Source organism: Euwallacea fornicatus, chromosome 1, assembly GCF_040115645.1.
Source record: "Euwallacea fornicatus isolate EFF26 chromosome 1, ASM4011564v1, whole genome shotgun sequence".
Lineage (NCBI taxonomy): Eukaryota > Metazoa > Arthropoda > Insecta > Coleoptera > Curculionidae > Euwallacea > Euwallacea fornicatus.
The window spans coordinates 2,044,240-2,060,345 of record NC_089541.1 but is presented as its reverse complement, the minus strand read 5'-3'; the positions used below and the strand labels follow the sequence as shown (position 1 = coordinate 2,060,345).

Below are 16,106 nucleotides of genomic sequence, written 5' to 3'. Positions count from 1 at the left end.
TTGTAAATACCTTTTGCAAAAACGAGTACGATGTATGAGTTACAAACTGTTTTAAACATACTTTATTTGACAAGTTGCGCATTAAGGAATACATCATTGGCTTCTATAAGTTTCTAATCATAGAGCAGTGATGTAGAGTAAAATACCTTAATGTAAAACACGAGTAACTGAGCATACATAATGATTTTTCCAAAAATTAACAGAAAACGGGAACTCTACATGCTGATACAAAATCATCATCTGCACTTTCACCAACACGAAGCTATCACGCTATCATAGATAGAGGCAAAAAACATGAAATTACACCACACCAAAACCCGAATAAAAGCACCAAATACAGATCTGACATCATGACGCACCGATACAAAGTTTAGCAGGAAAGCTCGCACTACACAGTAACCGTTAGTACCGAAAGAGAAAGCTTTAATCTCTTCCACTTTAATTAGACAGAGATGGGCGAACACCAGGTACTGCCTAGATAGTTTCAAATAGAAAACAACGAATTCCTGCGAGGCCAAACCGGACTATAATGGTTTAATACATGATGTTTGCTATGCCTTTAACGCTGTTTTTCTCGGTTTGCAATTATTTTCGGATCGTGGTTTTTTAGCAGCTGTGAATCAAGTTAGTGATATTGTGAGTTGTGAAGGATAAAGAGATGAGCACTTTGAGGACCATGCTGCATAAGGGGAAAGTGAACAATATGGTCCATTTCGTAATGTAAACAGTAGTGGAAATTAGAAGGAGAAATGGTATGGAAATTTATGTTTAGCATAAGGTGTTTTTTGAGTGTTAAGATGATCCGATGGTTTTAATTTTAAAGCAAATGCATGGACTTTATTTATTTATTTAGCAGTTTTATTGAAGTTGATTATCTAGTTTTAATAAAATTATCTGTACCAAAGCAGGTCATCTATTGACCTCTTTGAATACGCGATGATCACTCCAAAATTACTGCACATCCATTAACAGGGGATTTTTCGCCCTCTGGACTACATTAAAATTGCCAAATAGCAAATTTTAGGCTTCAACGCATTACTGATTAAGATTGATCGGATTATTCGGTTATTTGTACAGAAAGGAAGTTTGTTAGCTCAACGTTATTATTTGATTAATCATGTGTAAAAATGTGTTTACGGTGATAATACTAATACAGGTTCTGCCTTGTTTTATCAGTTATATGCGTCATTGCTTCATATATCCTTAGAAATGATAAATCATGACGCTTTGATCGTAATGTAATATTCTCATTTAACATTGTCCAGATTCCAATTGAAACAAAAACTATGCTGATAAGAAAAAGCAACATCTTTGGTAAAGCAGTTGAGAAATGTGTTCGTTATGTGGGAAAAATCCAGATTCACAGTGGTGTTTCGTAAAACAATTTCTACTAACAATAACCACTTTTAAGATGAGTTTGTCATACCGTGCGGCTCTAAATTGTGCAACTCGGACCCCTTCACTTTTTAGCAATTTTTTATTTTATTCAAAAGCAATATTAAATAGGACCAAAACTACTGTCGTGTGGAATTTTTTCTTTAATGTTACGTCAGCGGCAGCGCAAAATGGCCAATTTTTTTGAATAAAAACTGGTCAAGTGACGCCTAAAATTAAAGGTCTTCCAAAATTACTTTTAATAGTGTATTGTAATTTAAAATATATCGTATAATTTTACAGAGATACAGATAAAAATTTATTCAAAAATACAATATAAATTCAGTTGAATAGTAACTAAACAATCAAAAAACTTATTTGTTGATAGTAAATTGGTTCGTTTTTCATTTTGTGAGCACAAAAGCGAAAACAAACACATTTCTTATCAACAAATAAATTTTTTCGTTGTTTTCGTACTATTTAACTGAGTTTGTATAGCATTTTTTAATCAAATTTATATCTGTTTTTCTCAAGAATTGATCGATATGTTTTGAATCATAATATATATACTGTTGAATGTAGTTTTGCAACACCTTAAATTTGAAGTGTCACTTGACTCATTTTTTAATTATTTAAAATCAACAATTTTGCCCTACCGATTGAGTAATCGACATTAAATTAAAATAAATAAACGTCAAAATAGTATTTTTTTGTCTATATTTAATGCTGATTTTGAATTTTTTTAAAATAATAATGGTGCTGAAGGAGGAGATTTTAGAGCAGCACGGTAACCCAGCTACTACATGTGTACTTTTCTATATCTTCTGAAGATCAACAATTTACCTGAACGTCTGAAAATCGTTTAAAATTATCCAGACTTTCAAACAAAAAATCCAATAAAGCCCCCTTCGGAATCCATTCGAATCTGTCTAGGAATAATCCACTCCTTCAGAAACATTCCTGAACCATCAGGATTTGTGCTCATATAAGTTCTTCTTTGGAGCCATCTTTTCCAAGCAATATTTCCCTTCAGGTTAATATAAGGCAGTACGGGCTATTTTTGTGTCAACCTTAACATCTTCAGGACATTTGAAGAATATTGATAACTATCCAGATTCCGTGTACATCCAAAGTCGCTTTAAGAAGCAATTTACGTTTCTTTCCTGGGAATTTTATGCGATGTTTTATACCTTTCATTTTCCTCCGATTTCTATCGGAACGGTAATTGGTAAACATCTGGTACCTCAAATAGACGTGATCTTTCCTCGTTCCTTACTTGGAATTGAAAACAATAAAATGGACAAATTGGGGATACCGAGTGCATGCTGCCCACTAATCGAAATATCCTGATGTAATTTGTTTAAAAGCTGAATGTTCTGTGGGTTAGTTATTTACATAGATTTTCGCATACAGCCTTTTAAACTTTGTTTGATGCGGCCCTGATTTCTGAAAAATCTTAGATTTCAGAAAAATTTTCACAGTTTCCAGCTTCAACCGCCCTTCTAAAGTGGCGCAGTCTCTATTAGGTATTGAACAATTTTTTTAAGAGTATCGTTTGAAGATATTTTGATTTCTTTGCAAATTGCCTTCAAGACGGCACTGGTGCTTACATAATTATTTGTAAATTACCTAAGAATAAATAAGAGCATTCATGATTTAATATTGTATAAGGTGGTTTTGTTTTCTATTCCAAACATTATTAAAGAGTTTTTCATTAAAACGTTTTTGTGTTATTTTACATTTTTATCCCCGTCTAAACTCTGTTCGCTAACTTCCCTATTTCTGCAAAATCGCGAATTTACTCCCAGAGGTCTAAAGAAAATCGAAAATTTTACAAATGTTGCAATCTCTCTTTTAACATGAGTAGTATAACTGGACTGGATTTTTTTTTGCAAAAAGACTGTTCTTTGAGACAGTTGATCCTTCTACAAGAGGTGTCCAAGATAACATGTTTACCTGCAAATTCGCCTTTAAATTCCTTGGCATTAAACCAATATTCCAGGACTTAAATCCTTTAACATCGAAGGAGCGTCTTCCAGAATATTATATCGCAGATCTTTAGGACATTGGACCTTTGCTTTATTAACTGGAGATTTTCACTCCATCGGAAGTATTGCCTCCTATGGCCCTAATTCTTGCCGAAATATTAGATATCCAACTGACCACTTGAGGGTCTGAAACTCCCTTAAAATATCAGCCAATCGGCATTTTTTTGAAGGATTGTAACTTTCTTTTCAAAAACACAGTTGTTGAGGAAAACTTGCGATACGAATTCGCTGATGTTAACCCTAAAAAAAATGGATACTTACGATATCTAATTCTGTAGAACCAGTGATGGTGCATTTCGCAATAAAAATTATGACCAATTCATGATTTAAAACAATAAAAAGTAATTTAAAATTTAAAAGTTTTATGTGCCTGGAAGGCTTCACATGAGTTTTTTTATTCCTTTTTAAATGCTACGCGATTGCCGATTTCCGCCCTTTTTCCAAAATCTAAAATTTCGAAGCAACACAGAAATTATCTGCGTGGTGGTACTTTGTATGTTCAATAAATTTGAAATTTTAATTTTTCAAAAAAAAAAACCAAATTTCTATAATCATTAACTAAGAACACCTTAGCCAAAACTTTTTTCATCGGATTATGAATTACCTATTAAAATTCAACCTGAACTAATCACGACCGCAATTTCAATCAACTTTAGAGAAAATTGCAAACCCCTAAAAACTATCAGAAGTGATTAAATGCTTGAATGAGGGGAAAAGAGTGAAGGCACAATATACGTGAATAGTGACTCAGCATTCCAAATATCACAATCTGTTTAATGTAAGATTCATTCATTCATTAAATGATTTGAAATTTTTGTACGGTACATTCTAGTAGCTCATACTTGAAGAACACTGTGAAAGACATGAATGCATTGTTGTGCGATGAATTGTTTGTGAGATTATTTATTTCTATTATTAGATTATAAATTACATATGAATTATTGAGAGAAGAGAATTTAGAGTTTTAAATTTAGAGAAAGCTTCATAATATGATTTTATCTCACTCAAGTGCTAATTCCCAGGATTTAGAATAGCGTTAGACTCTCGTCAATAATAACAAAACTATAAAAATAGCAACAAAGCGTTAGGCGTAATGCTTTGCATGACAGATGTGTTTTTGTCACGTCATATACCATCAATGCAACGTTGCCCATATGACAGCTATTTCCCGAGTTATGTCCTAGAGTGGGCTTCAGTGATCGAAAGGGTGGCGGTAAAAACAGATTTTATGAGTTATGCAGACTTTGAGGATATGATTGGTTCCTATAACTAAAGATACATTGAAGAAAGGTTATATTCTTGAGAAAGATGTTTGTATGTGAGCTCATTACTTATTGTTATTAAAATCGTTCATTAATATTATTGGACAATAGCTATATGTATATTACTCACTTGATATAGTGTTCGAAAACGTGACATGTAAAATGAATTAGTGTTTGGTCAGAGTTTGGTGATTCGTGGTGGAAAAAGATATGGGGATCGGTTAGAAAGAGCGATGGGGTAAAGTCAATTTTAAAAAGCAAATTTCTTGAATTTTTATTTAACCCATCAGTAAATCTTACATGTATCACTGTAAACAAGCAATTTAAATACAGTTATAATGGGCCCATTTACAGTTTCAGCTGGTTCTTATCGTTCCAAAGATATTCTTACCATGACCATTTTTATGTGCACTCTACGTGATCAACAACACAATTCAAAAACTATTAGCAATGGTAAGTTTCGTGTTCTTGATTAATACCACAATGGTTATGCATAATACCTTAGTCCGACAATTCTTGAGCGTGTTAATAGTACCTGACGAAGAAAAAAATTTTACCATTGTAACTGTATCAGTTATAGAAAGCCACCAACCTAGACGATGAAGCTGCTTTCCATAAGGAAAAAAATCAGTACAAAAATCGGGGTAAAGCTTAAAACAATGAAATATCAGTCGCTGTCCGTGTATATCTAATCAAACCAACCGGGACGAATTGGAGTAATCTAAGTGAATAATCAGCGGAATTAGGTTTTCTATAAACAGATAGGTACGTTTACCTTTATGTTACTTCCTCGAATTTATAATATGTTATAAGTTTATGATTACCGGGTTGATACCATTACGGGGTGGTCATAAAATATTTACAAAGCTTCTAGAGAACAATCTAGAAGCTTCGAACGCGCCTATAATCAAATTTTCTTAAATACGTACCTAAAGATCAAAAACAAATATTAATTCTGGCAACGCTTAATTACGAGGCTCGACTGAGGCAATTCAGACGCTGCGATTGGAACAAAGAAAAAAAAACGGTGTTGTCTACTTGAAATTGAATTGTATTACAGATGCTACACATAGTTTTGATTGAGTTAAAATTCCAAACAAAAAAAAAAACAACCATGGAAACTTGACTTTTTGCGAAAATTTGCAAGGTTGCCAAATTTCCTAAAACGCGCCGAATTTAATTTTTTTTAATTAAAACGTATAGTTTCTGGGTAATTTCGTTTCATAAGTTAGTGCAAGGATAGGACATCTCTGATTCTAAGCTAACGTGTAGTAATTAAATTGGTTTTATATAACTAACTTTCTTAATTAAGTGTGGCTCACTTACATATGTTCCATAATAATGGCATTCTCCTGGAATTTACATTTTCCATAGATATGTCTGTCACATTCGCATTGTAGCGTAAAATTGGGGATATACTATCCCTGCAGCAACTTATATAACGAAATTACCCCAAAATTATGCAACTGTATTTTAAGTAATTAAATGTGAACATAAGTTCTTTTTCGACGTAGTTTCATAATACATCAGAACAATGGTCAGGTTCAATTTAAAATTTTTAAGTTTTGACCATTTTCTGACGTCCAAGTTAGCTCTATTTTTGTCGACGCTCTATAGAAAATTTTACGCCAAGTTTGGCAGCATACTAAAATATGGGCCTTCTATAGTGTTATGGCTAAAAATGGTTACTAAATACTTTTCCGCTTGTTAACAATTTCCAATTCTGCAAAGATCTGCGTCTCTCACTTTTAACATTGAATTGCATATACATATCTTGAAAACCTTAATTCTAAGAAACCCAATGTATTAATAAACTAGTATTAAAATTAAACGTAGGATCCAAAAATGCAATAACATTATGTACAGGGTATTCCGTTTAAAATAAGCAAGTATCAAGTTCCGGTACAACCGGAAGCATGACGCCATCGAAAATGTTTTAGATGAGATTGTTTCAAGGCTCTTACCAAACAACTAAATTTTGATAACTTTACTATTGATAGTTTTCCTAAAACGTCTAGTCGGTGGGACACCCTGTATAAATTAAGCCTTGAGGGTATTTGCGGATCCTGAACTGCAAATTGGAAATTACTCATGGCATTTGTAATTGCCAATAAAAACTATTTTGAAGAAGCACTTTAAGGGAGATATAGGCAGAATTCTTCAACATGAAATACATTATCCCCTTCGCAATTTCCCTCTCAAAAACTAACGAACCAAGTACCAACAACTTAAACTTCATCAAATCTGAACTGCGCTGATATAGATATCTCGAGTGCCATAATCTAACGTTTTGCACTCGAAATCGATAAACTCCTTCAATGAAACAGCTGAAATAACACATTTATTAAGCGTTAAATTTTCATTCTTGTGGTCGCAATAATGAGGAGTCGTAAATTTACAATTATCACTATAGTATATCCCTCATGTCATTATGTTGTCGACCAGCTTCTGAGCAGGGGTTTCCCCATAATGTAATTAATAAGATCATTAACCTTTGGTAATTATATTGTTTGTTTTCTCGATAAGGCTGTTCTCACTCATCTGCAATTATGCATCGTACATGCAAAAACGACCAGATATACCTAAATTTATTTTCGTGACGATGGGGTTCCCTTATTATCTCTATAAGACTTGAAATCATATGCAGATTCTGTACTCGAGTTTACCACAATCAAAGAGGAACAACAATAAATAGATACTGATTCTTATTTACATACAGGCTCTCTAATGACTTCCAAACAAAAAGATTTTAATGTTATAAATTAATGGGAATTTCCAAGACATGCATCCATTACAACCGGAGATTAAGTGGCCCAAAACATTTGGAGCTTTGTACGAAGCTGCAATAAATACATTAAAATTGGGGTGCCGACCATGAACGGTTCTTCTTGAAACGTGCCATAATAAAGAAACGTTTATGTATAGATTCAATTTCCTTGGGCCAAACATAGACAGAAGACCCTCATTAGTACCTGTAGAGGGGAGCCCTTTGAAGAGCGTCTGAGACGCAAAACAAGTTTCTTCATTTTTCTCAGTTTTCGAAGAAACTGCAAGTCCTTTCTTGCTGATTTCTCAGTAGCGCATTTAACGGTGTTGTGTCCTGAAGTGAGTGCTGGGAATAGGTAATTCACAGTCTATAGTTTAATTATTGAACGTCATAATGGTTATTATTAATTATTGTAAGCGAAATAACGGATTTTCTCAAGCCTTAGGAGCTATCAGTGGATTCAGCGACCAAATGAAGATATTTCCTTGAAATTCTTTCAGATGGTTATTTATTGTTCTTATGTGTGCATCATGCATTAATAATTAACTTAAACTAATCGTGTACTTCCTTAACCGTTTCGCTTAAATTATTTCAGTTACTTAGATGTGAAATCGCACTGGTGCGCATAACTTCTAACCTTTGCGTGGTGATGTTAAACAACATAATTATTGTTTATTATATTTATCAACATGCCCGGACCTAAAACTTGTTCTACCAGTTTGGAATTGAATCGACAAACATATTTTAATATTCGTTTACTAAAGCGGTTAAATATGATGTAAAATCTATTTTCCCAAACAAGGTTGGTCACATTGTGTGCTATAAATCGTTTTTAAATCTACCTGTGCTAGTATAATACACAGTATGTCCTTGGATGGGTTTGCCAAGACGAAAAAGTTTCTTATTTTCATTTTACGAGAAAAATATATTCTTCATGAAACTCTTTGCTCGTTCCCGAACGATTGATGAGATCTTGCCGTTTCGATTTTCCTTTTCGCTAGAGAAAAATATCGAAAGATCCGTTCGAAAAATAACTATCGTTTTCTTAGCAACCGTAAACATCAAATTTTCCAATTTTTTCTTCTGGAACTTGATCAAGTTTTCCTTTGTCGTCAAAAGCTAGGCGATTCAGATCTACAACGTGTTCTGTACCGTGTATCAAATATTTAATAGGTCAAAGTCACTTCCATTCGGGTTGTCCGTAAACATGCGATACAAAGTTTTCGATGAAACTGATGCGTACTCAGGAGCGATAAGATTAGCTGCTCTGTACCCAGAAGATACATATTGAAACATGTGCACAATTTTATGCCAATCATAAAAAATTAGACATTTTTAGGATATGGTTCAAAATGGCTTACTTGAAAACTACTCCTAACATCAAAAATATATCTTAACTCGTTTTTCAAGATATCTGCATATACAGGGTGAGTCATGAAGAACTTCACGTACCACTACCATATAAAAAGATTACTAAGAGGAATATCGAATAAACATTGAAAAGTCGGTGAAATTTCACATTGCTATTATACAAGGGGTTCTACACATTTTGTGGAAAAACTTTTTTGGTTAAAAACTAGTAACACCAGTTTGCTATTTTTCATTTTCTGGTGAAACAGTACGCTATTATATATAAATAAGATAATATATTCAGAGTTAAAAAAATCCAGGTCCGTCTTCAAAATACTTAGTAGATTTTTTCTAGACTACAAAAATCACCCTGTATCGGAATTTCTGAAAATGCGCTATGAAAATTTGTTTAAGGTTATATGAACTAATACGTAGTTATACTCAGCCAACGAACTTATCACAATCTCCATCCAAATATTCAAAACTAATATTTTCGTAAACTTCCTTTTTTTACAAAACAATAAATAGTGTAACAATTTTGTTGACTGCTATAACTATTAGTCGATCTAATCTTTAGCAAATATACATTGCGCTTTTTACAAAACTTAGATACAGGGTGATTTTTTTAGTCTGCAAAAACTTCTTAAATATTTTGAAGACGGTCTTGGATTTTTCGAACTGTGAATATATTATCTTGCTTATACATAATAGTGTACTCTTTCACCAGAAAATGGAAAAAAAGGAATTTGATGTTACTAAGTTATAGCCTAAACCATTTTTCGACAAAATGCATAAAACTCCCTATTTAATAATAATAAAAATGCGAGCCATTTTTAACGCTCAACCGATATCCCTCTTAGTAATCTTGTTCCATGGGAGAAGTATATATAATTCCTTACGACTCATCCTATATATTAGACATGTACCTGTGAGAAACATAACGACTAAAAGAAAGTTAACATTGTGCTATCAGTAGGTATGAAACGTATTTCACCAACTCGCTCTACAGGGTGGTTCAAAACTCCAAGCGAAAAATTAAGGAACATACAGTTTGACACTCTGGTTAAAACATGTAAAATAATAGTTTTGCCGGCAAGCATTTGTTTCCAAGTTATTACTCTTAAAATTTTGTGCATGTTATAATTTTTCATTATTATCATAATTAAATAATTACAATTGTTCATTATTATTAATTAACCAATAAAAATAATAAAATAATTATAACAATGCTGTCTATTTTGAATGCATTCGACTGCGATGATTATTCTTTACATTAATTGTTCATGGTTATCAAATTCTATCGCATATACAAATAATTTTATATGCCCTCGTACAAAGTAATACAAAGGATGGAAGTTAGGTAATTTCGCAGGCCATAGCACTTGACCGCGACCACCAAACTGTCTCCCGATAAAAATTTCGTTTAGCCAAAGGATGACAAAACTGCATATTTAACAAAATAAACAACAAAGACCTTTTAAAAAGCTCAAAAATAAACTCCTTTATGACTTATGATATTCTTATCACGTGTTTCATGACTCGCTTTTATTCATTAAAATGATAAAAAGTTATGACATGCAGAAGCTTTGAAGTGTGATAATTCCGAAACAAAGATTTGCCAGCAAAAACGTTACTTTATATTTTTTAACAAGAAAATCCAACTGTACACGTTCTATAATTTTTCGCCTAGAGTTTTGATTCACCCTGTATACACACAAAAAAAGGTTTTCGTCCATTACTTTCTTAATTCAAGGACATAATTCTAAACATCATGCCTTCGATCATTTCAACTCAAACTAACTTAAACCTTCTACTAGCAAATAAGCACTTCCTGAGATCTTAAAACACACGAATATTTTCCTTCATTTCCAGAGAAGCACCAAGATGACTGTCAACGTAATTTGGACCACTCTCTTCATCATTGTCTGCCTGTGCCAGACAACCTTGACCATTGATTGCGAAGATGTGGACACCACTAAGTGTGATTGTTTCGAATATGACACAACGGATGTTCAGTGTCCTAAAACATCCTCCAGGATCACCATATCCATTAGCAAGTCACACCACGTCACTATACAATGCGATGATGAATCAAACTCATACTTGGATATAGATTTACTTCCAGATATCAACATATCCGACGCTAAATATTTCAAAATCGACTACTGCTATTTAAACACGAGTTTCCACGATATTTTGGAGAAATTTAATATTCAGAATTTGAGCGTTTTGACTTTTGAGGGTTTATCTAATAGCCACGATAATTTTACAGTAACTAAAGAGAGTTTGAAGTCTCTGCAAAGTCTGGAACGACTCACTTTGTCCCACGGCAACCTCCACTTGGAGAGAAATTTTTTGGTCAATACACCCAATTTATTAGTCCTATCTATACTCAGAAACTCCACGGGGGAAATAGATAGATATTTCGACCATGTTCCCAAATTGAGACTACTGGATATGACTTCGAACTACATCACTTCAATACCAAACGGAGTTTTTCAGGAGTTGTCGAACTTGACTAAGCTAATGCTGTTTGGAAACAATATTAGCAGCATATCTAGAAGCAAGTTCTCAGGACTCACCAACTTGATGCTTCTAGAATTGAGCTGGAATCAATTGGAGGAAGTTCCTGAGGATACTTTCGCAGATCTTAGAAATTTGATCAATATAAGCTTGCGGGGAAATCACATTAGGAGATTTTACAGCTACACATTTATCAATAATAATTTGCTGCAAAATATCAGACTGGGAAATAACAGTGGCGTCGTGATGGAAAATGGTATATTTGCCAACCTAACAGCTCTTGTAACCGTGGAATTAAGTGGAAATAAACTGGAAGCAATTCCAGAGAATTTGTTTGAAGATTGTGTGGTTCTGAGGGAAGTTGACTTGAGTGGAAACTCGTTCACAACCTTGCCAGGGGGGGTGTTTAGGAACTCAAAGAAAATGATCAAGCTGAACTTGTCGCAAAACAAACTTATGTATCTCCCAGACGATGTTTTTGCAAGTATGGTAAATTTGAAAGAGTTAAAGTTGTACGGGAACCGACTAAACATAATCAGCGATAATCTCTTGCGAAACCTGGATAGATTGGAGAGTTTATATCTGCAGAAGAACGAGATATCAGAAATTCGATTAAATGCATTTTCAGCGTTGAAACACTTAAAATATTTGGATATGTCCACAAACAAATGGAACAACTCCTACTTCCTTCCAATAACTCCTTTGTGGTCACTCACTGATGTGGAAATAATGCTCTTAAGTCATAACCAGCTGACTGATGTTCCACAACTTCTTACTGCATTGTACTTAACCACCTTAAATATCAGCCACAATTTGATCACCAACATTTCGGTAAGTCCCCTCAACTTCCTTTGAAGACCTTTACAGTAAAATGTGTCTTTCAGATCAGGGATATTGCCCATTCTAACGGGAAAAAACAAATAATAGATGTCAGTCACAATAAAATCCAAGAAATAGATTTCCGACTGGCAGGGTACTTATTGCGTGAAAATCTACGCGATTCCAAACAACAGAGTATTGTTTTGGACATACGGAACAATCCCATTTTGTGCGATTGTTCCAACTACGACCTCATCGTATATAACAACGAAACAGAGCTCAAAACATTCATTGACATTAAGCAAGATGGGCTCGTTTGTTTCAATGACAAGAAGACCAAAGTCCTGGATTTAGCCCCTAACGATGTGGAATGTCCTATAGCGGATGGGTGTCCTGAATCGTGCAAATGTTCTTATAAATCCATGGTGAAAGCTGTGGTTGTGGACTGCTCTTTCAGAAACTTCACTACATATCCAGACTTTAATTTCCATATGCCCCACGAGCAAACTTATCTACTCTTAAGTGGAAACCAGCTCACTCAAGGCCCTTCTGGAAATGAAGGGAACTACCACAACATAACCTTGTTAGATTTATCAAGGAACGCTATTGCTGAGTTGAAGTGGATTCCTCCTCACATAAAAGTGAATTTAACGTATTTCTTGTTAACAATAAGTGCTAAAGGATGATTTTTAGGAGCTGAATTTAGATGGAAATTCCTTTAAAAACTTCAATAAGGAGATGGTGATGAAGCTGAAGAATGCCACTGCGCTTGAAAGTCTGCATATCAAAGGGAATCCATGGATGTGCAACTGCAAGTCTCAGTACTTGCAAGAGTACCTCAGGCATAATTTCCGAAAGGTAAGAAGAAATTAATAAGGTTCCTGCGGTTTTCAGATGGAAGTCAGAATGTTCTTCAGAGTTACTATAAGATTTCAAAAATTCCTTGTTTTGACAAAATTTCTTTTCGTAAAATTCCAGGTTAACCCATCGGACGTAGCCTGCACCAACGTAAAAAGCGAACTCCTCAAACTTTCAGATATCTGTAAAGTCTCCCCCTACCTCATGATCGTCCTCCCCGTGATCCTCGCCTGCCTCCTCTTGTTCGCAATTGCTCTCCTTCTCTACTACCACTATCAAACCGAAATCAAGGTCTACCTCTACGCCAAAAATCTATGCCTCTGGTTTGTCACCGAAGAGGAACTGGACAAAAGCAAAACTTACGACGTGTTCATTAGTTACGCTCACCAAGACGAGAAGTTCGTCGAAGAGCACCTTCTTCCAGAGTTAGAATGCAAGGACCATCCATACAAAGTCTGCATCCACATTAGGGACTGGATACCTGGACAATTTATCGCGGAACAAGTGGTCAATAGTGTCCGAGATTCCCGTAGAACATTGGTAGTGCTTTCGAACAATTTTGTAGATAGTATTTGGGGTAAATTAGAATTTAGGACTGCGCATACTGAAGCTATTGCTGAAGGTAGAGCCAGGGTGGTAGTGGTATTGTTCGAGGATTTAGATGAGGGTAAATTAGATGATGAGTTGAAGAGCTACTTGAAAACGAATACTTACGTGAGATGGGGAGATAAATATTTCTGGAACAAGCTAAAGTATGCCTTACCTCACTCCAGAGGAAACTTTTACGAGGCCAACAAAAAGCATGCTAAAGTGATGCTTAAGATCGATGACAAGTTTGACTTAATCAAGACCCCTCCTAGTCCTAGTAATACTAGCACTCCTCCGATTATTCTAGATCCAGCGTTTCTGGAATCAAAGGAGTTGGCAATTAATCTAGAAAAGCAAATTGAAGGCGAGTATCCTTTGCTTGTTAAAGCAGTTTAGGTTAGTTCCTTTTTTTATATCATTTTTGCGTGCCAAATCTGTGATGTTCATGTTTATAATTTAAAAAAGATGAAAAGTCTCTGATGGAACGCACAATCTGGGTAACAGTTATCAGACTACTCTTTTTCAGTTAAGAGACAATAAGTTTTCTGCTCAATTATGCTTTCGCTTTGCGTAGTTCCATTAGTTTTAAAGGTGCCATATTGGCATTTTTTACTAATGGCGATGCTAGTTGTCATCCCTACCGTTTGAATGTTCCTAACGATTTTAATGAGTTGAAGAGCGCATGACTGTGTTAAGAACAAAATAAATTAAGGTAATTTTAGTTAGGATTTTTACTAAATATTTTTGCAAATCTAAGACTTCACATCATGCGGCAACGCTATTTGTGTGCATAGCAATTTCAATTGCAACCTCTTTAAAATAAAAGTTAATGACGAAGTTATTATTTACCTGGCTGAAGAATTTGAATGAGTATTTTGGATTTTCATTATGTTGCAGCCTGAATACTTGAACTCAAACACCCTCCTGGTGCGAAATACGACATTAAACGCTTTTAAATGCCTCAAACCGCCCGATATCTTAATCGATTTGGCAACGTCAGATGTCGCCAGATTTCGGTCAACTTTAACGTTGTTTTTTAAAATAAATGATGGCCGCAATGCGCTATTACAATTTCATTTTTTACTAAACCGCTCGATTTCTTCGGTTTTTTAGATTGTTTATGAATAATCTCTACAGTGTGGCCCAGAGTTTCTCCGTTTTTGAGCATTTTCAAAAAACCGAAAATCTTTTTCTCCTCACTTTCGGTATTATAACCAAGAACTGATGTTTTCGGTTTTACGCGTAGGGTCCAATCCAGGCGGCACTATGATTCAATCCGGCAACGTTGTCTACTCGTATTTCCAGGCCTTTCTGTCAAAAACAACGATCATTAAAAAAAAGTTAGATCTGGGGTTGCTCTTTTTCCCCTCCATCCTTCAATTCCACACTTTCTCGATTTTCATAAGCGATAAGACTTGTTCAATATCTGAAAATTTATACTCTGAAAATAGCGAATATGCACGGTTGCATCAGGCAAGAATGTATACCTACTTATCAACGCTTCTGCGTTAAGTATGACATGTCACTTTAAAAACAATTAAAAAACGCGACGTTGCAATTGTTGCAATTTCTAGATATTTAAAAACTGAAAACATCTATTGATATTCATTTTAAAAGGCAAACGAAAGACGCGATATCTAATTAACATAATTTATCTTATTTATTTACCCCTTCAAGCTTAAAAATACAAAAAACTAATGATAGGCAAAATCTTACATTACTGAACTGGAAATTAAGGATATATCTGGTCACATCTGGAAAAGTTGTTTACATAAATGTTTAAGCATTTCTATCGATTATAACGTTCATTTTAAAAAACAAATGATAGGCGCTGTGTTGCCGTTTCATGTTTTTCTAACCGTTTCAATTACTACAAATCCTGAGGATTATCCGCAATCAGGCATTTTAAGAGTTTCAGAAATACAAAAGGCCTTCTGCTTCAATGTCTCTGCATTTGTGTCAAATATTTGACCTTTGTCTTCAGCATTAAAAACAAATTATAGATGCAATATTATAATTATTATTAATTAAAATCGTGCGATTTCGCTAGTTTTAAATGCACTTCAGAAAGTTGCTCAATATCACAGAACAAACCTCGAACATAATAATTAATAAGAAAATATATTAATAAAGACATGTATCAATATTAAATTATTTAATATCTACATAAGTCTTAAAAAAAAACATATAAGATCTGTAGATATACTGATTTGTAATTATTGCAAGTTAATGTTCTTTTAAGGTCACGTTTTGAACGTCGTGCTAAATTTATCACGGGATTATATTTTGACATGTTACTGATAAAATTAGTTGTTTTAGTTTTAGTTTCTTCATAACAATTATTGTAAATTTTGCATATTACTGTGTATATTGTCCGTTTGTAAATAATTGACAAAGAACTTATATAAAACAAATTTTCATATAAATTATGGTTTTTTATTTCCCTTATTTTAGCTTCAGAGTTCATATGAAGGCTTTCCTAGAAAATTTGCACTTAAATATTATAATAATGTATTA

At 34.1% G+C, this 16,106-nt stretch overlaps 1 protein-coding gene across 1 annotated transcript; it reads left to right on the top strand.

Annotated features, from left to right (window-relative positions):
- The first annotated feature begins 424 nt into the window (after positions 1–424).
- LOC136339300 (protein toll-like) lies at positions 425–16,015 on the top strand. Its single transcript, XM_066282425.1, has 5 exons — positions 425–752; positions 10,674–12,155; positions 12,209–12,784; positions 12,837–13,001; positions 13,122–16,015. Exons 1-5 carry the CDS (start codon positions 750–752, stop codon positions 13,983–13,985), a joined length of 3,090 nt encoding a protein of 1,029 aa, XP_066138522.1. The 5' UTR covers positions 425–749; the 3' UTR covers positions 13,986–16,015.
- The last annotated feature ends 91 nt before the right edge of the window (positions 16,016–16,106 follow it).